This window comes from Nothobranchius furzeri, chromosome 9, assembly GCF_043380555.1.
Source record: "Nothobranchius furzeri strain GRZ-AD chromosome 9, NfurGRZ-RIMD1, whole genome shotgun sequence".
Taxonomy (NCBI): domain Eukaryota; kingdom Metazoa; phylum Chordata; class Actinopteri; order Cyprinodontiformes; family Nothobranchiidae; genus Nothobranchius; species Nothobranchius furzeri.
In genome coordinates this window covers 57,189,579-57,216,338 of record NC_091749.1, presented here as the reverse complement: position 1 = coordinate 57,216,338, position 26,760 = coordinate 57,189,579, and the positions used below count along the sequence as shown (strand labels likewise).

The 26,760-nt window shown below is 43.9% G+C and overlaps 1 protein-coding gene across 3 annotated transcripts in view; it reads right to left on the bottom strand.

The window, feature by feature from the left end:
• Positions 1-26,760, bottom strand: part of gse1b (Gse1 coiled-coil protein b) — a 193,534-nt gene that overhangs the window by 48,937 nt on the left and 117,837 nt on the right. The window contains exon 1 of one of the 3 annotated variants that reach the window (XM_070554962.1): positions 23,377-23,630. The exons of 1 other annotated variant lie outside the window; for it this stretch is intronic. In XM_070554962.1, the coding sequence (XP_070411063.1) occupies positions 23,377-23,470 (94 nt within the window). In that variant the 5' untranslated portion in view covers positions 23,471-23,630. Of the gene's footprint in view, positions 1-18,604; positions 18,868-23,376; positions 23,631-26,760 lie in introns of those variants that run through there. One more of the 3 variants, XM_015952910.3, reaches the window with a different exon arrangement.

The window sequence follows — 26,760 nt, the reverse complement described above, 5'->3', positions numbered from 1 at the left end:
ACTGCCAAAACAGCATTATTACATTCATTATTAAGCCGTTAATAGAATTCATGCTTTCACATCCCTCCAACTCCCCTCTGTCCTCATTCATTCCAGCGTATTGGTTCCTCCCTTCTTCTCCTGTTCTCAGGCCATCTGGCGCGAGCTCTGAGCTGCTTTGAAGTGGCTCTCTGAATCAGTTCGGTCTGAGATGTGGCTGCGCGGTGAGGTGAAAGGCCAGAGGGGTTCCCTTTTCCACCTTTAAATTCTAACTAATGTGAAAGTGTTATAGAGCTTTAAAGTTTAACTGCGATTTGTGGGTCAAGGCGTACTATGCACAGAGTCTTCCGATGTGAAATTATGAGAGATTTGTGATAACTGCAAGAGATAGAGGATCCTGACCATTACCATTCACTGATTGATTGAATTTGGTAAGCTTGTAAAATTGTCCTCTGCTTCCTCTCTGGCTCTAATCTCTCACTACAATAGTCAAAAGCTAAAACTGTGTGACAAGGAGTATGGCAGTGATTAGCATGCAGCAGATGATGTGCTGTATTAGTTCTATATTAATGTGGTGGTCACGTCTGGGACACAGAGTGTATTAAGCTCATCATCACTTTTCTGCACACATCAAGGACTCAGAAGCAGCAAACCAACCCCACCAGCTAAAGAGCAACAGGAGATGTGGTAGATCTCCATGTACGGGGGGGGGGGTACACACCACTATTTTGTAAATGTAACCATTCAAACGTGGGAAGTTAAGGAGAACAGGTGGTGGTGAGGAAGAAAGAACAATATGTGCAGAAGCGTTCTGATTTCAGACAGGTGACAAATTAAAGGAGAAACCAGAATAAATGAGTGGTGCAGATGCTTCCACACATGTGCACTGGATGGTACAGTCAACCAATTAAAATCTAATCAAGCTCTGTGACACGAATGAAAATGCAGAGGAAGCCCAGCTGATTCTGATTTTGTGGCAGCATGACAAGAAGAAAAGAAGAGTGGGTGTGAACATGGGCTTGTTGATGGAGCTTTTACCACTGCTTAACTGGCTGGTGATTCAAAAAGCAGCCAGACGTCTAGGAGAGGGTTTAACAAAGACCATTGGAATTTGAGGTCCACAACATCCTTTCTATGAAAAAATAGAAGATGTGCATTCTATAGGTGATGGAGAGCAATCGGATCCAACTAACAGGAGATCTATAAATGCATCATAACAAAGATGGATGCACATTTGAGACTCAATTTTGTCAAAAACAGCACTGCATAGTGTACAAAGCAATAGAAAAAGAGCTGATTTGGTCAGAAGCATCTCTCATCTGACAACTTGATGAGGTCTGAATTGTTGACAGCAATAATGATGGAATCCTGCAGCTCTGATAAGGTGTAGGTAGCTTGTTGCTGATATGCAGGTGGGTCCACTTGTCCGCTCAGAGGAGAGTTATTACTGATCAATACAAAGATGTTTACCTTTTCTATTGTTTGTAAAGCAGGCCCTTCCAGGATGACTATGGCCACATTTACGGGCACTGAGTGATTACAGAATGGTTCGATGAGGATGAAAATGATCTAAGTCACCACACCTCATCCCAGTGAAAGATTCAAACCTGAGCTGGGTAATGACTGCTGGCAGCTCTATCTTGGGACTCATATTAGTCAGAAAATGCAGAAGGAATCACACTAAATCTCACTAAATTGATATGATGTTGCAAACTGTTTTACATGAATAGATACAATTTGCATTCATCATTACATTTGATCTGAATGTATGCTAATTATATTTGCAATTTGGTCTGTTTCACATTTTTCTGAGGCACAAACACAAAACTGAAAAGAAAAAAGCTATTTCCTGCACCTGTGATGACTCAGACTTTATGGAGAAAACATGTTCAAAATTCACGTTTAAAAGGGAGAAAACTGAGAACCTTTTGAAAGCTTTGAGACATTCTGAAAGCTCCCAAACCAACATCATTTCCTCCACTAGATGTTGCCCATTGAGATGCGGGCTTTATGGAAGATAAAAAAAAACATTTAAGCTATCCATAACAGCATCTAAACACCAAACGATATATTCTTTTCTTGGATGAATTGTATATTTTGTTGCTTGAGCATGGTTGCACACACGTACAGTGGTGTGAAAAACTATTTGCCCCCTTCCTGATTTCTTATTCTTTTGCATGTTTGTCGCACAAAATGTTTCTGATCATCAAACACATTTAACCATTAGTCAAAGATAACACAAGTAAACACAAAATGCAGTTTTGAAATGATGGTTTTTATTATTTAGGGAGAAAACAAAATCCAAGCCTACATTGCCCTGTGTGAAAAAGTAATTGCCCCCCTTGTTAAAAAATAACCCAACTGTGGCATTTCACACCTGAGTTCAATTTCTGTAGCCACCCCAAGCCTGATTACTGCCACAGCTGTTTCAATCAAGAAATCACTTAAATATGAGCTGCCTGACACAGAGAAGTAGACCAAAAGCACCTCAAAAGCTAGACATCATGCCAAGATCCAAAGAAATTCAAGAACAAATGAGAACAAAAGAAATTGAGATCTATCAGTTTGGTAAAGGTTATGAAGCCATTTCTAAAGCTTTGGGACTCCAGCGAACCACAGTGAGAGCCATCATCCACAAATGGCAACAACATGGAACAGTGGTGAACCTTCCCAGGAGTGGGCGGCCGACCAAAATTACCCCAAGAGTGCAGAGACAACTCATCCGAGAGGTCACAAAAGATTCCAGGACAACTTCTAAAGAACTGCAGGCCTCACTCGCCTCAGTTAAGGTCAGTGTTCACGACTCCACCATAAGAAAGAGACTGGGCAAAAATGGCCTGCATGACAGATTTCCAAGATGCAAACAACTGTTAAGCAAAAAGAACATTAGGGCTAGTCTCAATTTTGCTAAGAAACATCTCAATGGTTGCCAAGACTTTTGGGGAAATACCTTGTGGACTGATGAGACAAAAGTCAAACTTTTTGGAAGGCAAATGTCCCGTTACATCTGGCGTATAAGTAACACAGCATTTCAGACAAAGAACATCATACCAACAGTAAAATATGGTGGTGGTAGTGTGATGGTCTGGGGTTGTTTTGCTGCTTCAGGAATTGGAAGGCTTGCTGTGATAAATGGAACCATGAATTCTACTGTCTGCCAAAACATCCTGAAGGAGAACGTCCGGCCATCTGTTCGTCAACTAAAGCTGAAGCGATCTTGGGTGCTGCAGCAGGACAATGACCCAAAACATGCCAGCAAATCCACCTCTGAATGGCTGAAGAACAACACAATGAAGACTCTAGAGTGGCCTAGTCAAAGTCCTGACCTGAATCCTATTGAGATGCTGGCATGACCTTAAAAAGGCGGTTCATGCTAGAAAACTCACAAATAAAGCTGAATTACAACAATTCTGCAAAGATGAGTGGGCCAAAATTCCTCCAGAGCGCTGTAAAAGACTCGTAGCAAGTTATCGCAAACGCTTGATTGCAGTTATTGCTGCTAAGGGAGGCCCAACCAGTTTTTAGGTTCAGGGGGCAATTACTTTTTCACACAGGGCAATGTTGGTTTGGATTTTGTTCTCTCCCTAAATAATAAAAACCATCATTTCAAAACTGTATTTTGTGTTTACTTGTGTTATCTTTGACTAATGGTCAAACATTCCAGCACTTCCCAAAACACACAGACATGTTTTGCGAAGCTCCTCAGAGACACGTTCCAAACCTGAGACACCTACTCTTGCAACCCCCCACCCCACCCCACCCCCCACCCCCATGTCTGTTTGTTCTCTTTGTGGTATTTCTAAGTGACTCACTTCGTTAACATAGCAGGACTGTGTGGGCAGCATTGTGGCTAGATATTAACACCACAGAGACTCTGATGTGGAACTGTGCGCGTTATATATACATATAAATGTAACATATGATGTTTGAGTTTATCCAAAAGACGTGCCAGTGCCACCGGTGCCCACACACTTCTACCTCTCTCGGCAGCAGTCAAACCTCTAAATGTGGCTGTTTTAACACAACCCGAGCGCTTCAAGGTAAAGTGAATCTGCATTCATTAGTATCACCGAGTTCAGCCACTAAATGTGCTGCTTGTGGGTGGAGTATACTGTAGTTTAAAAGGTTGTTTGGGAACCTTGTCTGAGGAGGTGACGGCTAAAGGCAATTGGAAAGAAATGGCAAAAGATGGTTCTTTTTTGGGGGCTGTTCCATTTACAGTACTTCATCTTTTCTTCCCTATTTATCCGTCTCTCATTTCATTTAACCGAATATTGAAGGCCTATCTGTGGTGTAAAGCATCGTCCCTCCAGTTTGTGCAGGGATCTTTTATATCTGCCAGCTCTCTTTCTTCCCTTCTGTCTTTGAGTCATTGAATTAATTTGGCGGATAAAAAACACAACTGTAAAGAGAGCCCTAATGATGCCGATTTCCTTTTGTGCTCTACACAGAGGCACAAGAACCAGCAACAGCCGCCGCATCCCACTGCTTTAAGGCTAGCGATGACAATGCTTTTACTAATCAAACAGGCTTGGCATCTGTAAATCACTACAACTGCAAGTAAAGATTGAGATTTAAGGCTTTACATTTGTTGTAGGTAAGATTTTCTAACTCTCACCCCCATTGGATTCTCCCTTTCTCCCCCGGGGCTTCAACAGCAATAGCGGGAACCATTCTGTAAGACGATAAGGGAGGCTAAGGCGCTTCTATCCCCTGCAGAACATACACACTCGGAGGGATAAGCTACGGACTAGTCCGGATCCTTGATACACAGAAAACATGAAGAAGCAGACGTTACAAACCAGAAGCTCTCATCTCGCTACTAAGCAAGCAGAGGAGAGGGAGGGAGGGAGGATGAGGAGAGAATGAAGGGATTTAGTCTTCATCTGAGGATGAACATGCCATCTTCTCCTCCCCGTTAGAACAGATTCTCTTGCCTCCCTTTTGCTTCTGATTGCCAATTCAGCCCACTTTTCAGCTCTGTCAGTGTGCCCTCAAAACACCCACCATCTTTGGACAACCGGGCTTCTGACGACTGATACACAAAGTGTTTTATAACACTTTACATTCCAAAGCAACATAAGCTATGGCTACGAACACTGGAAACACTTTCTTTAAGCCAAGCACACACTTCACACTCCTCCGACACACTCTCTCAATGCAGATGGTGTGTGTTTAAAACCAGCAAGGCAAGGGCCCTGCATGTGCGTCTGAGATGTGCACGTAAACTGGTCTGTGTATGCAAGCGTTCGACATACCTGGGGGACAAGAAATTAACACAAGCAAATTTCACTGCGCTCATTTTCATTTTTCTGGTAACAAGACCATCTGCTTTCCATCCTGTTCATGAAGAAGAAAAAAAGAGTGAGAGGAGTGGATTGCACTGCAGTCCGTCCCACGGCACCCTTTCTCTTCTCATCTCCCTGCATCCCATCTACACTCTCTCCAGCTCAATGAGGGGCAGAGATAGCACCTCAAGGCCAAAGTGTTGTTGCCACCGTTTCATCTTCTTCTGCTCTCTGGTGGTGACTGATCAGAGGGAAACAGTAAAAACGGCTAAATCAGGAACACAAAGCCAATGCTCTTTAACATGCAGCTATTGCAATTTTCTGTTTAGATTTCATGTTTTTTAAAAAAGCCAATCTTTCTATCTAGCCAGTGTCTAATGTTTTATTTAAAGCAACTAAAATAAAGATGCACATGTCTGAAATCCAGCTCTGTATTAATTTTTTAGATATGTTTTTCTGCTCAATTCCAGATGGGAAGAAACAATGGGTGATTTGCAAGCAGACAACCAAAGAGCAGCACTGATAAAGGACTTGAATATTGGAAAAACAGACAATGGATCAGAACACAAAATTCATTGATGGTAGTGTGATCTATTTTTCTCCAAATGTCATTAAAGTAATGGTGGGCAATTTTTTGCTGCTTGCCCTACTGGTTGAAAGTGGAATTACAACCCTGAACCTAACCCTAAACAACCCTGCAGCAGCCAGCTGTAGCTAGCGCTAACAACGAGCTAACACGAACGTGACCCAGCTAATACTAAAATAAACCTCAAAGTAAAAGATCCAAACTGTGGACAAAATATATTAATGTTTATAAGTCCAGTAGTAACAAAGCCAGGTCACCATCAGTCATTGCTTTTGTAGACTAATTTAGCTCCCTCAAAGTAGTGTAGGCTGCGCCGATGTTCACTCCGATTTTAGCTTTTTGCCTTGCCTTCACAGACATTACTCTCTTACATTTGCCAGCAGCAAAAGCAAGCTTCTTCTTTTTCTTCTTCTTGTGCTTTTTATTGACTGTCGGCAAATTGAAAATGCTAACTGCTAGCACTAAAGCCAAAGCAGGTAAAGAGCACCCCCTAGAAAACCTATCCGCTCTACAAAACTATCGAGTGCAGTTTTTGGTTCACAGAGGCCTGCGGAGTGGTGTCAAATATGAAACTGGTCAAGTTTCTAAACCAACAACCACTGAGATCAGGCACACAAAATCCTACAAACCCCTGGCACAACAGGACCAGTCTGCAATATTAGAGCTGTTTCAAACAGGAGGGTTTGGGGTCTTTTTACCTGATATTTAAACATCTTGCCTTAAATTGGATAAAGGCAACGCAACTCTACTCTGTTTGCTCGAGGACATGGATGCTTTATCCAAGCCTAGAGTGGCTTCAGCCAAGAGTTTGATATGCTAATGCTAGCTGTCAGCTTATGTTGAAAGAGACATTTTCTGTCAATTCTAGACACTAAAATAAAAACATCTTTCCCCGTTGTGAGTCACTATAACGCCGGGGATACACCGGCCGCGGAAGCGCCGCGGAAGCGCCGCGAAGCGCCGAGAAGCGAATCGCTCACGAAATTCGGCCGCTGCTCGCCGCTCCTCAGTTCAGATCAGACGCGCCCCAGTCGAGGCGCGCCTCGGCTCAGCTGTAGTTTTTCTTTTAAAACACTTGGTGTCCTCAATTTCCTCTCTGCCTTTTCTCAGCTATTTTCCTTTACGTGTGTGCGCGCGCGCATGTGTGTGCGTGCGTGTGTGTGTGCGCGTGTGTGTGAACCTATGGTATGAGTTGTTTCTGCCAGTTGAATCTCTTGGAACCCGCTCCAATTCTGCAGCTGTATCCTAGCAGTTTCTTCCTAAATGGGTACGTAAATAAATAGTTTTTCGGGGGTCGTACAGCTCCGTGTGTTTCTCAACTTCCATAATTAATTTAAAGTCATCCAACTTAACTGCTTGCCTCAGACTTTCTGCCTCTCTGTCCTGTTTGCTCCAGTGAAAAGACACCCAAAACCACACCCCCCTTCACGTGGTCACACACGCACACAAGTTCGATGTGTGTGTGTGTTAGTGTGGTTTTTCTGCAGTGTCTGATTACGAACATGTTTGACTATTGCGGAATTTTATTTTGAAATGCTTTATTTTGTTAACTTTACCGGCCTGCCTCTTATGTCTAGGTTTGACTTCCTGCCAGAATTGACGCGATTCACCCGCGGCTCGCGAAAAAAATAGAGCCGACGCCGAAATGATCGCTGCACGGCGTGGGCTGGGGCGCCGGCACGTGCCGGCGCGAGGCGATTCGCGGCGCTTCGGCGGCCCATGTGGTCTATAGAATAGCTTAACAAGGGCGCCGAATGAAGGCGGCCCCATTTTCGCGGCGCTTCCGCGGCCGGTGTGTCCCCGGCGTAAGTAAGTCCAAGTCACAATGTGAAGTAGAGTAGTCAGGCTTTTCAAATGGTAGATTTTCACAGTTTATTTTCTATCAGAAGCTAATGCAGGAGATGAGTGTAGAAGACTATTTTCATGTTCAACCTGCATGAAAAACTCAGAGTGACTGATTATAATCAGAAATAATCATTAAAATTGTTTTCCAGTGAACCACACCTTTAAAACTCGAACTTAAAGTAAAAAAAAACTATCTTTTGTTGCTTTTTAATTAAATTTAAACGTAACAATTGTTTATGTACAAAGATGAACTTGTTTGTGTTCGTATTTGCATATTAAGATGCAAGTACGTTCCAGCAGGGTGTTACAAGCCCTTCTTTGACGGTAGCTTAACAGGGGCACTACACTGTGGCTCTCGCATCTGCGTCTATGTTGAGGCGCCATAACATACAATCACACAGATAAAAAGATTTTTAAGTAAAAGTTTTCTTCTGACTTCTGTTACGACGACAGAAATGATCTCCGTTCCAGCTCATGAGGGTTTTTTTTAGCGTTTTTCCCTGTTTTGTTAGCGGCAGATAATGACAGGAAGGAGGAGTGAAAGGAAAAGTCTGATCTAATTAGCAGCTTGTTAGCAGCAAAACAGTTGAGCCTAATTAGAGGGTGTGTTGTCATGTAAAGAATTACAGCGTTTAAACTCATTCCTGTTTATCAAGGCTGTTTATTTGTTCTTCTACCAGGAGACACTCTTAGTGCAACTGACTGCTGACAAGCAGGGGATGAAAATAGCAGGTTGGTTTTTCAATGAAGAATATTTGGACACTTAGGTTTTTCTGCATATCTGTTAAAGGTCTGAGTGGTGGAGTGAGTGAGAGTGTGTGTTTGAACACACACATCTGTGTGCTAGCACGCCGTCTCCATTCTGAGCGGGCCGATGCACTTTAGACTCCTCATTATCTTTGGAGACCATTTCCAGCAACCCAAAATTCAACCTCCCAGCCAAACACTCATCTCCTCTCTCCCGTTACGCTGCTCCCTCCCTTCTTCTTGGCAGCGCCTCCCCCTGCCGGCAGGTGCACACCCCCAGTGGCAGCCAAAGTGCCAACCTGCCCTCCATATGCCCGCCTCCGCAGTGCCAGCTTACTCCTGCCACTCCCCACCAGGATTCAGCTGGCCGGCCCTCCCCAAATCTGTTCCCCAGTGCTCATCCTCGCTTGCACCCACCCCTTTCCCTCTCCTTCTCTCTTTTGCACACATGATCCCCTAACCTCGAGGCTTGCATGCCAGCTCTCTGTTTGTCTAGCACAAAGTGGTGAAGGATTCTTGGCTGCCCACCTACTGGAAACACATTCTTCCTCCTTTAGCCCCTCTCTCACCTCACACTCTGTGTTCCTCTGACCTTCCTTGACTCTTCTTCATCCACCAAAGCATCCCCCATAGTTACTGGGTTCTTTTCCTTGACGTGATGCTGAGAGACCAGAGTAGGCTCACCCAGAGCCAGACCACATCAATTTGCACAGGAGTGCAGAGCAACTGCATGTCAGATTGATGCATCGTCCTGCAACTAGGATTCTGGGATTTATTCAGATACCGGCTTCTAAGCAAGCATTGAATGACCATTTTTAACCAGGATTTCTCCCATCAGTGTACGTGCAAATGACTAACTCCTCTGATCTTTGATTTTGTTCTTTAATTTATGCTGAAACACAACTCTGACTGCAAGAAACAGCATGAGGAAAAGTAAACAAACATATAAAACATCAGCTGAGATGGTTGTGGAAGGACCGAGTTTATTTTTCCCAATTCCTCTTTTATTCTTGTAAATAAAGAATAAGGGATCGTTCTTCCTTAAGCACATAGTAAATGAACACGTGGACATTCAAAAATGCAGGAGAGATTTATATTCAGCTAAAGCTGCCCCGCTATTTATGTTGTGATTGCAGCAAAGCTTCATAAACACAGAGTGATGAAGCTGTAATCCTGTGCCTTTCCCTCATTACTCCTCTTCCTCTTGAGGAAGTCATCTAAGCAGTATGGAGCCATCTATTTGGGTCATAACCATCATCCACCATCCATCATCAAGTCCCTCCATCTCACACTCAGCCAATTACAAATTTAGTGTGCAATACAAAATCTAATAGGATGTTTGACTTTAGCGACTCGCCTCATGCAAAGCTAGCATTTAAGACCGATAGGCGGCGGTGAGGAAGAGTAAGTAAAGGATGATATGAAGGGGTTGAAGAAGATAAAGAGAGGGAAGAAAAGCAGAAACAGAGTGAGAGACCTCGCCCTGAGTCATCTCCTGTCATTAACAGGATGTGATGAGCTCTTGGCTTCTTCCTAATCTGTCTGCCATGATTCAATTCCACTTCCTGTTTGCTGAGAGGACGGCGGCTCTGCACCAATCAGCCACACAAACATGAACATGAACTCAACTCAAACAGCAAGATCCTCTGCCAATGAAGAGGAACACAGAGGTCATTCATTCATTACACCTCTGACTGAGCTAAAATCACCTCCTCCTGGTACAATGAGGTCATCAGGTGTTCATTTTAACCTTCATCACTCACACACGATGAAACAGGAATTTACAAACTCATCTGTAAGTACTGCAGCTTCTTCCTCGGGGCCTTGGAGGGAAACAACACCCCACATGGATGATTATCATATGACACCTGACCAGACAACAAGCTGGGTGGCACACAAAACTGATCTCGTCAAAGCAGGAGGGGAGAAGCACACAAACGATGAATTTAATAAATGACAAATGCTTGACAGAATGAACAAAGGACAAAACAGGTTGTTGAAAAAGACAAGCATGAGCTTTCATTTGCGTTTTACACGAAGAACTTGCTTTCATCACAAAATCCTTAAATTCTATTGGCTAATAATTGGCTAATAATTTAAAAACACTCGTTAAAAAGCCTGCGTTTACTCTCTGTGAGAAACACACAAATACACCATAAATGCACACGCCTCTAAGGCTTCAGGGTAGAAAATGTAATACCATAGCTCATTGTTTTTAAGGAGGTACATTTCTCATCTCTCCTCTTCTTCCTCATAAATCACAGCCTCACACATTACTACAGAAGTTAGCTGGGATTAGCGTGCTTCTCCTCCTAATCTCATTTATGAGCTTTTTTTTGTGGTTCTATCACCGCCATCCCCTTTCGCTTACGGTGCCGTAAAAAGGGCAAGGCCCGTTCAACATACTCTTTAGTATTCCAGCGTCCCGCCCATAGGACAAAACTCCATTGTGTTCATTATACCTGGAAATTCAAGGGGTTAAAGTGACAATTTGTATTTTTACCTTTAATCTCTAGAAATATCCATCAAATGTTTTTGAAAATGTCTACATAGGGCATGGGTCTGGCATGATTGAGGGACGCCATATTAGATACCATGTTACCTTCTGGCTGGCTCGGGGTCCTGCGCCTGTCGATGTTGACGACTGGCTGGATGTCCGACTTATGGAAGTTACATTACCACGTTCAAAAACATTTAGGCAGTAAAAAATATGAATTTAATAACAAAACTGCTAAACTCTTTCCAAAATGCACATGAATCGAAAAAGAGATGCAATATATTTTGGTCAAGTGGTATTGCCGTAGTATGATGACATCACTGGCTTGTGCAGGAGCCCGAGCAGATCCGGAAACCACAGCGCCAGGAAACTAGCGTCACCATTGCATTCCTTCAATGGAATTAACTGAAGGAGCATCAAAGTGTGAGGAGTCACGCGAGGCTGAATAGTTTACGCTCCGCTGGTAACAACATTTACCGTAATGTTTTGTAAACTAGCAACAGTCACGGCGATATGGTGTAAAACTACCCTGAAACATATGAACTGCCCCTAGCGGCAGGAAGCTACACACTGCCACTTTAAATTAAGGGTAAAGAAATCTCGCACTAGCGAACGCACGTTTTACTCATAAAGAGTCGTTTTTACTTACTATGCAATAATTAGCAAACAAGACAGAAAAGACTTTGTTACTGTAATAGATTTTTATGAAGAAATGTGTCAAGCGGATCCTTTTCCTGACAAATTAGACATTAAAGCAGGGACATTTCAGATTTTCTAAATTTAAAACAGATCACATTTATTAGAAATATTAAAAAAGTTTCATCAAATATAATCTTGCATGAACAAACACAGAGACACAGTCAGCATTTATCAGATATAGATGTGATCATGCCAAATAAGTGAGTAAGTGAATGTAAACTGGACCCTGGCCCTGATTGGTGTGAAATATGCATGAAACACACAACCTGAACCTGCATGTGTCACAGTTCTATCCAGTATGGTGACAAGCTGCGCCAGCTGTCTTGCAGAGACTCAAGGACTCATGACTCTGCTGCAGGCCAAAATCAATAAAACGCTTTCACTTTAAAAAGACACACTCGATCACCTCTTCACGCTTCCCATAGTTGCTACCTCTTAATACATCTTGATTTTTATTCTAGTTATATTTGCTCAACCAGTGCAAACCTAATTCCCATTCTTGCATCTAACCCTTCTTTGCTTTAACATCTCAGACAGATTAATTAGACACATATCCTCATGTGTTTCACATCCATTCTCAATCTGCTGGAGTTATGCTGGTGTTCAGAGGGCGGTAGACTTTCTGATGGGGGACTGCAATTCATCGAAGTGCACACAATTAAAAGAAGAACAAGAGAACGATGTGTATGTGTGTCAATATGAAATGATGCCTATTGATTGTGCCTCTGTGTGTGTGTGTGTGTGTGTGTGTGTGTGTGTGTGTGTGCGCGCTATCAGATGAAGGCATGGTTTAATTAGAATTCTCTATAGTTTAATTTGATTAGTGGAAGCGAAAGAAGATGAAGGCAATTAGAGCTCAGCTATTTCTACTGGTGGAATAATGATTCAGGATCGAGGTGACAACACACACACACACACACACACACACACACACACACACACACACACACACACACACACACACACACACACACACACACGTTCAACTACAGAATGCAATGAGCTCACTTACTGGTTGATCTCACATTCCACATAGGGGGTCATGTCAGTTCATGGTGACTCAACCCAGAAGAGCAGAGGTGAACATCCGTCAAGGCAGCCGTGTGTTTGATGAGCACTTTGAATTGTGGCATGCAAGACCTGCCTAGTGATATTCCCACATACAGACAGCTGTAAAGGAACTATTTACTAGCTTACTAGTGTGTGTGTGTGTGTGTGTGTGTGTGTGTGTGTGTGTGTGTGTGTGTGTGTGTGTGCAGTTCACAGCTGTAAAGAGGCAGAGCAAACAGACACACATGCAACACAATGCATTGCACAAACTGCATTGCGTCTCCCTGGTGCCAAACTGACAAGACTACAACAGGGAACACAAAGAGAGGGAGCAGACCGACTGCAGTCCATAAATCATACACGCTGCTGTGATGCCAGTGAAGCTCACCAAGCTCCCCCCACTTGTTCCCATGCATGGCTGGAAAATTAAGATTTTTAGAGAGGATCAAACACCCAGCACAAAACCGATGAACTTAGACAAAAAACATCCACAGTGAGAACAATAGTTCAGTTTTAGAATTTGTTGTTTTACTTTTGGATCTAGAGATGAATAAAGCTGCCATGCAGGAAGCTATGACACCTTTTGGTAGGACGTTAATGACTGCTTTCAAAAAATGATACAACAGAAGGTCTTAATTAATAAGTAAATGCTGATTAAGCAATAATTTTATCATTTTAATTAAACGACTTACTGCAAAATTAATCTAAATGAGTGAATGGACAAACAATGTTTTAAATAAATGATCCATTACACCACCAACCCCCCCCCCCCCCCATTGCTTAACTCAATATAGCACAATATTTTTAAAAAGGTCAATGGACGTATGTGACAAATTATAGAGGACCTTTGGCCGACTGTTACCTGTTACATGAGTTGAGATGGTTTATTCATCTATTCTGTAACAGATATGATTTATTCAGCGTGTTTATTTCTGCTATGTGCAGTGACTTGATTTTGGGGGGGGGCACAGGTGTGCAGGGTCAGGACTTAACAGCCGTGGGTTTATGCGGAGGCCAACAGGGCAGCCGGTGAGAGGCGCCACCGCCGACCTTTACAGCCACGACCGGGGCAGTGCCACCTGCGGACCGGCGTGGAACAGATGCCACGCTGTGGATGGGTCAAAGCTTTTATAGCGAGGGCAGAATGAGAGAGCGAGTGAGCGGCAGGGGTGGGAGGATAAGGGGGCGAGAGAACCAGTAGTCTATCATTGTGACTGCTTTACTGCCACTACTGCCATCTAATGACAGAGCTGTCAGAGCACACGGAGCGGGAGGGATGGAACGGTGGCAGCACTGTGAAGCAGAGGGGGAGTAAAACAGATAAATGGATACAATGATGGAGCGAAGTGAGGGATAAAAGCATGGTGGGAGGAGGAGAAGGACACAGAAAGATGGCTGACACTTGAGTGGATGCTACCAAAGAGAGAGAGAGAGAGTGTAAGATCCAGAGGGGAGATTTGTAGGGATTGATCGGAGAAGATGGTTTCAGTTAGGAACAGAAAGAAGGAAGGACGTTGTAGTTAATTGGATATAATGATTTCACTGCTGCACAGATAATCTTCTAACACAGTATGGATTCCTGAGCTGGACTTATCAATGGGAGCCCTCCTGTGACTAATGTTACCAGTGTGTGGCTGCTCCACACGCATTTTCAGGCTCCAATGTTCAGCTCCACCCTTAAACTGTGTGGATGTGCACCAGTCTGGTTTTTGTTCCATCATTCAAGCATCAAGGAATCACAAATGATTAGTCTACACTCTGATCTCGGGTTTTAACACCCAGCAGGGTGCGTACACATATTGATCACCACGGTGTGTGTGACAGAGAGGAGAAAGGCGTTTCGTCCATCTTGCCGGTTCTCCAGGAATTGATTTTAAAGGAGAACTGGGGAGGTGGATGAGAGCACGGATCATCCTGAGTTTATCTTGCTAAACTTTTAGCATGCAAAGAAGACATTAAAGGAGATTTATTATGCTTTCATTCATCCCAGCGAGACAAACGCTCAGGTTTCCAAAGAGTCAGTTCCCAATTGGTCACAATACTTTTTTGCCAATTTCTTTTCATCTCCTCTTGCTTGATTGATTCTTAACACAGACACTGTAGCATGTTTTTTGCTGTTGTAAGACTACAGACTGATAACTAAATCCTATGTGACACAAAAAGCCAACAATAGGTGCAGTATTTACCCAGCGAACATTCAGAATCAGATTTGGACTCAAACATGTGCACAAAGATTTGAGAAGTAATTTGGAAATGAAGACTAAACATGAAAATGTCTCATTTCAGTCAGTGGATGGTTTTCTGGATTATTCCGATTATTAAAAGGAAAAAAAAAACAACTGTGCAGAAGAAGAGTGTAGAAATGATCATAGCAGGTGCTCCCCTCCCCCAGGGGCTCAGTTAAGAAATAAGCAACCTGTGCATTTCATTCTGTGTCCAGTCCTGACAGGTGGATTAGATTACAAAGTAGATTTCTGAATAAATTGCTCAGATTTTGTGCAAAGTCTGACAGGATTAGCTTTCAATGCTACAACAATGTCAATCTGCGACTTGTCACAACAAAACTCGAGCCCTCTTTGCTCTTTAACCTCACTCTAGACTCTGACTTTGTGGAATGTGGTTTTACGAGAAGAAAAGGAAACCCATTTCTCACCGCTTGAACAAGAGAAGAGCAGTAAAAGAGGCGGTGCATCTGGGTTCACCCAAACCAGGCATGAAAGTAAAATGAGAGATTTTTGAGCAGTGAGTTCACGAAGGAAAAGGACTGAACCAAAAGAATACCAACAAATGAGTGCAAAAAGTGAGGATGAGGCACACCGAGAAAGGGCGACCATGACCCATCCTCCATTTTGAAGTGCTTGCTCTCTGGCTCCTCTCTACCTCAGCTGCAATGTAAATGCAGCCCAAGTTCAAGTGCTTCTCCTCTCCACCTTTCTCTCAGCGCCTCCCACTGTCGTTCGCTCTTCATACATTTCTTACTTTGTCTGCTTTCTCCCAGTCAAACAACGAAGGAAAGAATAACGCTCTCACTCCAAACCCGTTCCTCTTCATTTAAGCCAACCTTTTTTTGTTGTCAAATAATCACGGAGAACTAGCATGTGTCTGACATGGTCTCCAAGGCAACGGCGGTTTAGACGGGAAGGCAGGCAGGGGCTTATTCAGTGGCTGAATGAAAGAAGGGGGAAGAGTAGAAGCGGCCCACAGAGATGGACACACACACACACGCGCGCACACGCACGCACGCACGCACCTTGCTAACTTTGGCCTCTGTTGCCACGAAGACCCTCTCTCTGTCTCTAATCTGTGTGACTCTCCTGCTGTAGGCTAGGGTGGCGTGGGAGGTTTAAGGATCACAGGGAGCAGTTAGTACAAACACACACACACACACACACACACACACACACACACACACACACACACACACACACACACACACACACACACACACACACACACACCTCGGCAAAGAGTGGGTAAAAGGTTAGAGATATTATAAAGCAGGTGAACAGCATGAAGAGGAAGATGAAGCAGATAATTGGGTGGTGAACAGAAGTCAGTGAGTCAGAGGGAAGAAGTCCTGAGGCGACAAAAAAGAAAAAGGTGAGAACACAGAGACGGTGGCAGCCAATAGCCGAATCCCTTTTCTTTCTCCTCTTAAAGCTTTCCCAGTTTTATCTCACTGCACGCTTTCAAATTTCTCACCGAGTTGTGTTTTCTCCCTCGTGGTTTTTCTTAATTTCTGCACTGGCCTGCCTGTTTAGCGAGTGCATTAGTCTAAAGAGCACACTGGTCAGAGGCTTTGACACATGTAGAAAAGTGCTCCGCTGGGTTCTTTGTGTCTGTCTGCAACCCCTGACACAAGCACCTCTGTGTCTTTTTTCTGTCTTTATTTTTCGCACAGCAGGCTTTCTGTGGCCTTTATCGGGAAATATCCATTTCAAAACCCTGCTGCTCAAAAAAGAGAGGGGGGAGGGGGGTGGCCAGACCCTAAATGCATGCTCCTAAGAGAGTAGAGGGTACAAATGGATAAAAAGCCAAATTAAATGTAAAAATACATCTTACGTTGAGGTGCTTGTCATAATTTCTACTAGTTTGTCTATCAGCCAATACAATTGTAGTCACAGAAAAATGTTGAAGTAGAAAAGCAATCTGCTTCCAGTCGGCGAGTTACTTGCATTTTTGTTTTGTGATTAGTTGTCACTTTCAGGTGAAATGAGCATCTTTTGAAAATGGAATCGAATGTATCTGAAACATTGAACATAATGACACTGGAAAGTGGAAGGATGTAAACAATATGCCCTGAGTGAAGGCAGGATATTATGTTCCCTGGCTGTCTGCTCACATCTTCTCTACAAAACAACAATAACCGAGAAGGACAGACTGAGCTTACAGTCCTGTGTCGAGGCCAAAGCTCTCGCTCATAATCTCAGGAAAATCAATCCAGATCTGCAGCAAAACACAGCAGCTGAAAAGCTGTGAGAGATGTGCAAAAAGAAAAAAAAACAGAAGAAAAGTGAAACATGTCTTCTAACAAACAGCAAGCAAAGTATTTGGATAACTGGAGAGAAGAGTATTTTTCTTAAAAGGACTGTAAATGACTTGTGCTACTAAGAAAAGCATGAACACACACACACACACACACACACACACACACACACACACACACACACACACACACACACACACACACACACACACACACACACACACACACACGACAAGGACTTTTTTGCATACGTAAAACCAATAACAACAGTAAGGAAGTTACTATAGCGACATTAACTAATGAGCAGAAAAAGCATTCATCTGCAGCACATGCCAAGTTAACTCTTCTTAAATTTCCATATTGGTGTAAACAATACATTTGTCATTCAAGAAACAGGGAATGATTTCTCTTGTACTTTTGTTCTCTGTGTAACTTTGTAATCCATTGCTCTGTTCTTTTCTTTTTCACATGTTTCAGCTAAAGACTCTAGCCATCATTAGAGTTCGTTGGAAGTGACGCCACCAACATCGGTGAACTCTGATGATGGCTAGAGTCTTTAGCCGAAACATGTAAGGTAAAAAAATATTTTTTACTAAGCTGTATAAAAAAAAAGAACAACGTAATGGATTAGGGAATGTTTTTGCACATTTATGTGGATTTTGTTAAGTTCCATGCACACAAACAAAATAAGTAAGACAAAATGAACCCATCAGAAAAAAAGAAGTATCTTCTCTGGGTTCCTCTCGGTCTGATTCTTCATTTCTTCTCTCGCCTCCTTCTCTTGGCTCCTCTCTCCACAATCAGTGCCCATTGAGCCGTGACACGCACTTAAGTGCTGACTGGTGGTAACCTCAGTCTGCCTTAGCACTCACTCTTTGTTACACACGCAACACCACAAACATGCATGTGTGTGTGTGTGTGTGTGTGTGTGTTTGCACCCCCCAGCACAGACACAAGGGCACTAGATGTGCACACAGGTTAATTTGCTTCTCTGAACTCACTGTGTGGTTTTTGCACCCCCCCCCCCCCCCACACACACACACACACACGCACGCACACGCACACGCACACGCACACACACACACACACACACACACACACACACACACACACACACACACACACACACACACACACACAGCAACTTAGTGTCCTGTTTAGCGGCTGACTTCCACGCTGATGAGAGGCTGAGAGGTTAGAGAAACAGAGCGAGAGCTGCTGTCATCCAGCATTACCAGGACTGGTTCACACGTTCAGACCGTCAGCACAAAGAAGAGTCCCCTCAGATGCTCTAACCTAAAGCCCAAAGTGCAGTTTCTCACAGACACACAGTAAGTTCTGCACAAACTACAAATGTCTGTGCACACTCCACAGAAAACACACAAGCAAGTACATTTTCTGAACACACACAAATGAAATTAGCTTACCTGGTAAATAGTAAAGAGGCGCTTTTATTCCAAACATGGTTACGGTTAGTGTGTCATGAAGCAGGAGCAACTTGTTTTAACCGTGCAGGCAGCGATGCCGTCCTGGAGGACTGAGCGATGGAGGCAGAGTGCACTCACAGCCACCCAGAAACGAGGCTGTGTGTGTGGTGAGGCTGGGCTGGGACTCAGCCTGTCATCCCTGCTCTCTGGTCCTCGCTAACCAAGCGTGAGTCTGGGACCGCCCAGCCAGCCAGGACACACACGCATACACAAACCCTCAGACAGTCACACGGATGCACACAGACAGAGCAGTGCAAGGGTCAACCCCTGAGCACGCCCCCGCTCTCGACCTGTTCGCTCTTGCCCCAGATCCCCTGGGCAAAAGGTCACGCACTCGCTGTCCGTTTCTAAGCGGCAGCGGGGAGCACGCTTTCTGCGGCGCTTTCTTTCGTGAACCCAAAACAGGCACACACCCAGCAAGTCAGGACAGCCAGAGAGAGAGCGAGAGAGAGAGAGAGATGTAAAAGCTTGCAGGTCCAGTGCCAGAAGGAGGAAAAAAGAGGTAGGAGGAAGAATAAACACCCAAGCTGGGTAAATCCTGCCGACGAGCTCAGCCGCTGATTCCTGGGAATGCCTTTTATCCCTCTATCCAAGAAAGATGATCTGAGGAAAGACAGTTCTGCTTCCTCCACTGCTGCTGCTACTATCTCTTTCCCTTTCTTCCTCTCTGATTTTCTCCCTCCCTATCTCTCTCTCTCCCTCTCTGTCTCTCTCTCTCTCGACATAGAAAGGAGGTGGAGAAGAAGAGGATGGAAGGAGGGCTGAATAAACTCCCTCCAGGCAACGGCACAGCAAAAAGTGTGTGTGTGTGTGTGTGTCAGTGTGTGTGATTCTGAGTGATGTGGTGAAGTTAACACAAAAAGAGATAGAGCAGGCAGCAGTAGAGATGAGAAGGAATTGCCAGCCGGTGCGGATGCTTCACCAGAGGAGGAGGAGGAGAGCGGCCACGGTTCAAATTGGAGTCAGGGTGACAGCTGATTGCACAGCCCCGGTGACAGTGAGAGGCCAACGACTATCAAGGGAGCATCTGTTCACACTGTATCAGACAGTAGGAACGCATCGCCCGGTAGCAAACACAGAGAGAGCGCTGCGGGTCTTCAAGGGCAGCTCACAATAGAACAGCTACGTGTTTGGAGGAGGAAAATACAAAAGATCCCCCGCCTCCATTCTCCTCTCTGAAAACGAGAGTCCTCGTCTCTGTCTGCGAGTGTGTGGGTGCGCTTGTGTGTCCGTCTAGGAAACTTGGCTTGTGCAGCCGAGTGCACAGACTGCTCACCATGCTGCTCCGACAGCAGAGTATACCCCCCACCCACACACACACACACACACACACACACACGCACGCACGCGCGCGCGCACACACACACACACACACTCTTTCCTCAACTCCCCCAATTCATTCTTTTGCTCTCTCCATACATGCACACACAAACAAGCATCCTAGCTGCTCTGCACACCAACCTGACCAAGGAGATGGCAGTTAGGGGTGAGGAGTTAACTGTCTGCTGAGAACGATCCCAGCCAAGTCACAAAAATAACAAGAGTGGGGGGTGTAGTGGTCGTGCAGGACGATTCGCCCAGTGGGCTGACGCTCTCCCCAATACTTTCTATGAAACGCCATGGGGGAGGAAGACGCAGGAGATTGCCAGGAGTTCAGCGAGGAAGTGGAGGGAGGCGTGTTGAAGAGCATCTTATGCCTTTAGGAGGACTCGGAGGACAGGAGGAAAGAAAACACACACTCACGACGAACACAACAAGCACAGTGAGAGTGAGTGGGAGTGCGAAAGGCATGCTCACAGGTAAACGGGGCAACTATTCTCTATTAGGGACTGACGAGTGAGGGAGGAGGCAAACAGAAGGAGAAAGTAAGTGTGGAAGAGTTCCACAGATTGAGAAATGGATGGAAGCACAGAGGAGGGAGAGTTATTCTGGGAACAAAAGGCCTTTTTTTTTACTAATACAAAGAAGTCAAGACATATTTAATTAATTGTGACGGCAGTGTGGAGGTGTGTGTGCTGCAACATGAAGACAGATAAAGCAAAAGTGTTCAACATATTCAGATTTCCTTCACGCTATCGCGTACATCTGAGTGTGTGCAAACAGCCCACATTATCATCGCTGAAAGGCATGCGCGTGCTTCTGTGCTGCTTTGAACCAGTGTGTGTGTGTGTGTGTGTGTGTGTGTGTGTGTGTGTGTGTGCGTGAGGTAGGCGTTGAAGTGTCTCACACCTTGTGAGACAGGTTGGGAGGTGACGTGTCTCCCTGAGGCGCTACACCACCAAGGTTGATGGCACACTGACAGACACACACAGACAAGGCAGAGAGACAGACACCTAAAAATGCAACATCCTGCTTTGGCAACGTGGACAAGGAATAAAGGAGGGGGGAAAAAGGGAAAAGTAAGATCATTCAGTTGTTTTGAGGCAATTAAAGTCCACAAATTGCATGTTAACCAGTTAAATAACACAAAAAACCATTTCAATTGAGTAAATAAACTCTCAAACATTCTCTTTCTGATTTATTTTCACAAATATTCATTTTTAAACTAATTTACAGTGGTCACAGGGAGCTGGTGCCAGATCCCAGCAGTCATCAGGAGAGAGGCTGAGGACACTGTGGACAGGTCAAAGGCCACATATACACAAACAACCAGTAACACACTCACTACCAGCCACACACTCGCTCACACCTTTAGAGACAATTTTGAGTGTCCAATTAAACCAACATGCATGTACTTGGTCTGTGGGGGGAAACCGGAGTATACCTGGATGAAACCCTGCATGCATGAGGAGAACATGGAACACCATGCAGAAAGGCTGCATCCAACATTTGAAAATGCAACCGTCCTGCGGTAAGGCAGCAGTGTTGCAGCTGCATCACCATACAGCTCGTGTCCTCCAATGAAAACAACTGAATGCATCTGTAGTCATAAAAGTTACAATAAGACTTCTTTATTTTTGGATGCAAAACAATATAAAGTTAGAAAAACCACTAAAAAGATGCAGGGCCAAATTAATAAAAAGTATAAAAATGAAAAGTAAGCGGCATGTTACAAAATTGTGGCCCTACAATTCTTTGTGCTTTTGTAAGTATTTTTTAAATTTTAATTAATTTTTTCCCCCTTTAACTTTGTCAAGTTTGGTTGCAAGTTATTTAAATCACTTAATGTTCTAAATCAGTTTTTATTGCCTTTTTGGTTCATTTTCAAAACTATTTCTGTAAAAAAAAATAAAAATAAAATTTAAGCAGCGTGAAGAAGCTTATTAGTCAAGTTCCTCACATCAATAAATGAGGAGAGACGAAAATATTACTCAGACAAAAATGTCAATGCCTCAAACTGCAACGCAGGACCTTTTGTGCAATTTATTCCAAACAATCACAATGACAAGTAATCAAAACATAAAGTGTGTTTGCTTCTTTTCTTCTCATTAAAGGACAGGAAATACAAGAGAATAGCTATTTTCTTCTGTTCTTTAAGGTGGGATAATGAGTCACATTTGACAAGTACCGTAAGGATAAATGGAAAACACACGCTGAAGGCTACAAACACACAGACACACTCTCTGAAAGGGTCTAAAAGCTCCTCAGGGACTGAGGCGGTGTGTGAAACTGAAAACGCGGTGATCAAAAAGTAACGCAGAGGGAGGAAAACGAAGAGAGGAGGAGAACAAAACAAGTGAAAAGGGGGCGTCAAAAAAGGATGGAAACACAGGATGGGAGGGACGACACAGTCTGCTGGCAAAGACAGAAACACACACACACACACACACACAGCATGCCAACTTCCTGTCAAGTCACTATACAATAGTCCTGCTTCTCAAAACCAAACAAAAACATACTGTGCGTTGTAGTTGCACATATTGGTTACGTTCAATGGATGTTTCTGGGTTGAGTAGATAATCAATACAGCAAAAACACACACACTGTGTCATCCCGTAGAAAGGAAATAAACCACTTAGTGCAGAGAGATCGTCCATCTTGACTTGAAGAGACAAAAATACGACCTTTGAGTTTCTAAAAAACTATGCTGGACTTCAGCATTCCCGCTCGTATCAAATGCGATAAGAAATAAAACCTCCTAACCCTTCACTCACCCCAATTTGCTCAGACCCGCACCCACTCCACTACTACACACACCCATTTAACCTGACCTCTCACTGGTGATTAGAGGCCTGCGTGGTGTGTGAGCATGTGCGCGCCTGTGTGTGTCGGTCGTTGTGTGCGGGATGCTCCTCTCCGTATGCTAATCACAGCCTTGCACTGAGAATTAATTTGCAAATGTGTCATTACCCATCAGGCTCAGCAGCAATAACCCTGCAATTACACAACTCTCACTTGGCCAGCTGAGCACCACACTCACATGCAGGGGAACAGAGGCACACACAGACACAGGCTTGTCAAGATCCAGCAAAAGAAGCTGCATTTTGAAAACATGTTTCATTTTACAACCAAGAGAAAAACAAAACAACGTTTTTTTTTTTGGTATTCAAGTGATAGTCTGCGTGTTTACAGTCTAATCACCGCTCCTCACCTCCGTGTCAACAGGACGGCAACTAAGGTCGGCTGCGCACTTTCGCTCACTTCTGTTTCTAAGCAACATTATCCAGGAGTGTGGCCTCGCTAAGGACTTCAACAGCATCACACGGCGCTTTCAGATCACAGATAAAGCAACTCAGCAATGTGCATGCGTGTGCAAGAGTTTAAGCACTTACCTGAGAAGAGGGGCATCAGGATGAGGGGTGCAGCGGTCGTGAGGAAGAGGAAGGTTGACATAAAAGAGAAAAAATAAAGGAAATCTGTGACCATCTGTGTGCTACTCAGCTACTAATGATTTTGTGCTTTACTGAATATTAGCACAATATGTACTTTAGGTTTTAGTCCCTCATGGGAACAGCAGTAGCTCAGGAGGTAGAGCGGGTTGTTCAGTAATCGGAGGGTTGCAGGTTTGATCCCGGCTCCGACCAGAGAATGTTGTTGTGTCCTTGGGCAAGACACTTAACCCACCTTGCCTGCTGGTGGTGGTCGGAGGGTCTGGTGGCGCCAGTATTTGGCAGCCTCACCTCTTTCAGTGCGCCCCAGGGCAGCTGTGGCTACATCGTGGCTCATCCCCACCAGCGTGTGAATGTGTGTGTGAATGGGTAAATGACTGACTGTGTTGTAAAGTGCATTGGGGGGTTGTAGAACCCTAAGAAGATCCTATACAAATTCAGGCCATTTACCTGGCCATTTCATTCATGTATTCAATACAAATTTGTCAAGGCACAACATGGCTTTCTTCAAGAGTTCAATTATTATTAAAAATGGAAGAATAACGGACATCGCTGCAGAGCTGCAAGCAGCATTTTAAAGATTCTGTTTCATAGCTGAGACCAAATGAGGTGACAACAAAGCTAAATGTTTGCTCAGTCAGTCGATGCAAACCACCTGCTCTCCAAATCCACTTCACACTTCAGGCGACCTAATACGGTTACAGCTCAATCACACATCTCCCTATCTGCTACAGGATACCGACCCCACAGCGGCACACACTCATCCAGAGCATGTCACACACCTGTCACAAATACTCCTCAACACTTCACACTCACGCTCGTCGCTGACGTGGTCCCTGTCGCCCGGCGCAGTCACACAGCAAAGGGGTGTCAGTGCACATTTGTAACGTGGGTGGTTTTTTTTGTGTGTTCTTCACTAAGAGCTTAACAGGTTTGACCTTGAAATCAAATCAAATGGCCAACAAGATTTGTTGTTTTTGTGAAATAACACCGCCTGAGAAATTCCTGTTAGCACAGGTGTAAAACAAAGATTTGTGCTTGTGTGGAAAGTAAATCTTGTAAAACTGCGTGAGATGTTAAAAGTCAGATTCTAGCTCTGATTCTAAAGGAGACATAATGTGACTTTTTCTCAAGTTATCATGATTCTATGGTAGACGTAAAACATGTTTATGAAGCTTTGTGCAAAATCCCTCTTACTATCTCAGCAGTTTTATACATACACTGGCACTTTAAAGAAACTAAGCTGGAGCTGGCCACACCCACCCACCCAGCGATCATGTTGCTATGAGCTGAGAAACTCCGATATCTGGGATGGGCTCGAAGCAGAGCCTCTTCCAGGTAGAGGTAGCTGTGACATCACAAACGGGGACTTTTTGAAACAGCTTGTTTTACACATGTAATTCCTAAAAACAAACACTGACAGAAAACAGATGGGAAGTTTTTTTTAATTATTATTTGGAGTGTTTAGAGGGGTAACAGAAACCCACATGGCAAAATAAATAAATAAATAAATAAATATAAAAAAAAGATTTGTGAGTTTTGCACAATTTAAAACTTACATTTATTTTTAGTAGAAATTCAACCTCAAATCAAATAATCCAATCAGATAGCAGGCTGTTTTGTGGCCTCAAATTCATCAACACCTAGATGAAAAGTAAAAAATGAAGTCACAAAGAACCAATGCAGCCCTCTAGTGACTGGCTGCAGTATGGTGTTTTAGATCCTGCCTTCTTGAATGCATTTATCCGTACATTGTCCACACAAACAAAAATATACAGCAAACAGCTTCTTCTAGTAACTCCTGTTGATTCACATATTTTTTCCATCCATCCATCCATTTCCTACACTTGCTTATCCATGCAGTGTTGTGGGGGGGCTGGTGGCCATTTCCAGCTGTCTTTGGGCAAGCAGGTGGGATACACCCCTGGACTGGTTGCCAGTTTATCACAGGGCATCACAAAGACACACAGGACCAAGCACACTCACACCTAAGGATAATTTACGCAGACCAATTAACCTAACAGTCATGTTTTTGGATTGCGGGATGAAGCTGGAATTCCCGGAGAGAACTCACGCATGCACAGGAAGAACATGCAAACCCCTTGCAGAAAGACCCCAGGCTGGGATCTGAACCCAGGACCTTCTTGCTGCAAGGCAACAGCACTAAACACTGCACCACTGTGCATCCTTATTTCTTACAACGCATGTTACACTTTTTATTTTTCTAACAGCTGCTGTTAGGTATTTTGTAGTCAAAAACACCATGATTGCAGTGGAGGAGGCGGGAGTAATTTTACTGCAGACTCGGGGGTTTTGATACAAAGACATAAAAATTAGAAAAACAAAACAAAACAAAAAAACCCTATGAAAGATAAATTCATTACCTTTTGGCGCTACTGCATTAAAGTGTCGGTTTCAGCATTTATCTTAGAAAAAGTTCCTCTCTGTGTAACTGACTTCTTTCAGCAAGACAATATATTTTCTGATTTTACAAGTGCCCTGAGCCAAAACCAGGCGGCTGATGACAGACTGACTTCTACAGCAGATGCACAAGGGCAGATTGCATAGCTTTGACGCCAGTGATGCAGTTTCAGATTCAGATTCCTACTTTTTTCACAGTGACTAATGTTAGTGAAATGACTGTAGATTCAGGGTCCAGTCATACATTTCCTTCAGATGCCAGAAAATCTTTCAATTTATTACATGAACCACATCTGAGATTTACCTTAATGACATCCTCAGAAGCCTTTTGCCATTACTTAATTCTAATTTAAAGTCACATTTAAATATTCACAAATCTCTACTGCATCTTATCCAGAGCCCTGTCAGACCCAATTTAAAGTGGATTCCGCTGTTGCTCAGAGACAAGAGAAGTAGAAGAAGAAACCAGGTGTGGGGGGAAGCTGGACAGAGCTGACAAAACTGATGTGCTGTCTTATATTCACTTCCACAATGCCTTGTGGCACACCTGCTTTCTTGCACAGACAACAGAAGTGTCCCGGCTGTTCTTAGCTGAGGGAACACAGTGCACCACACATCTCTGCCCTGATTAGGCTTTTTATCGTCACTCAGCCATCCTACCTGCATCCTCCAACTCTTCATCTGTCTCCACATCAAACACATCGGATCTGGCGCCTCTCAGCAAGTTCCGTTGTCATTAGACAGGAGAACAGAGAGCCAGATACGATGTAATGAACCAGAGAAGAACGAGGGAGGGATTCTTTTAAAGCGCAGCTCATTTGATTAACAAATATGTGTACACACGAGGTCTGTGTGTTCTTCTGTGCATGCACACCAGTGTATGTAAGACAGTGTGTGTGTGTGTGT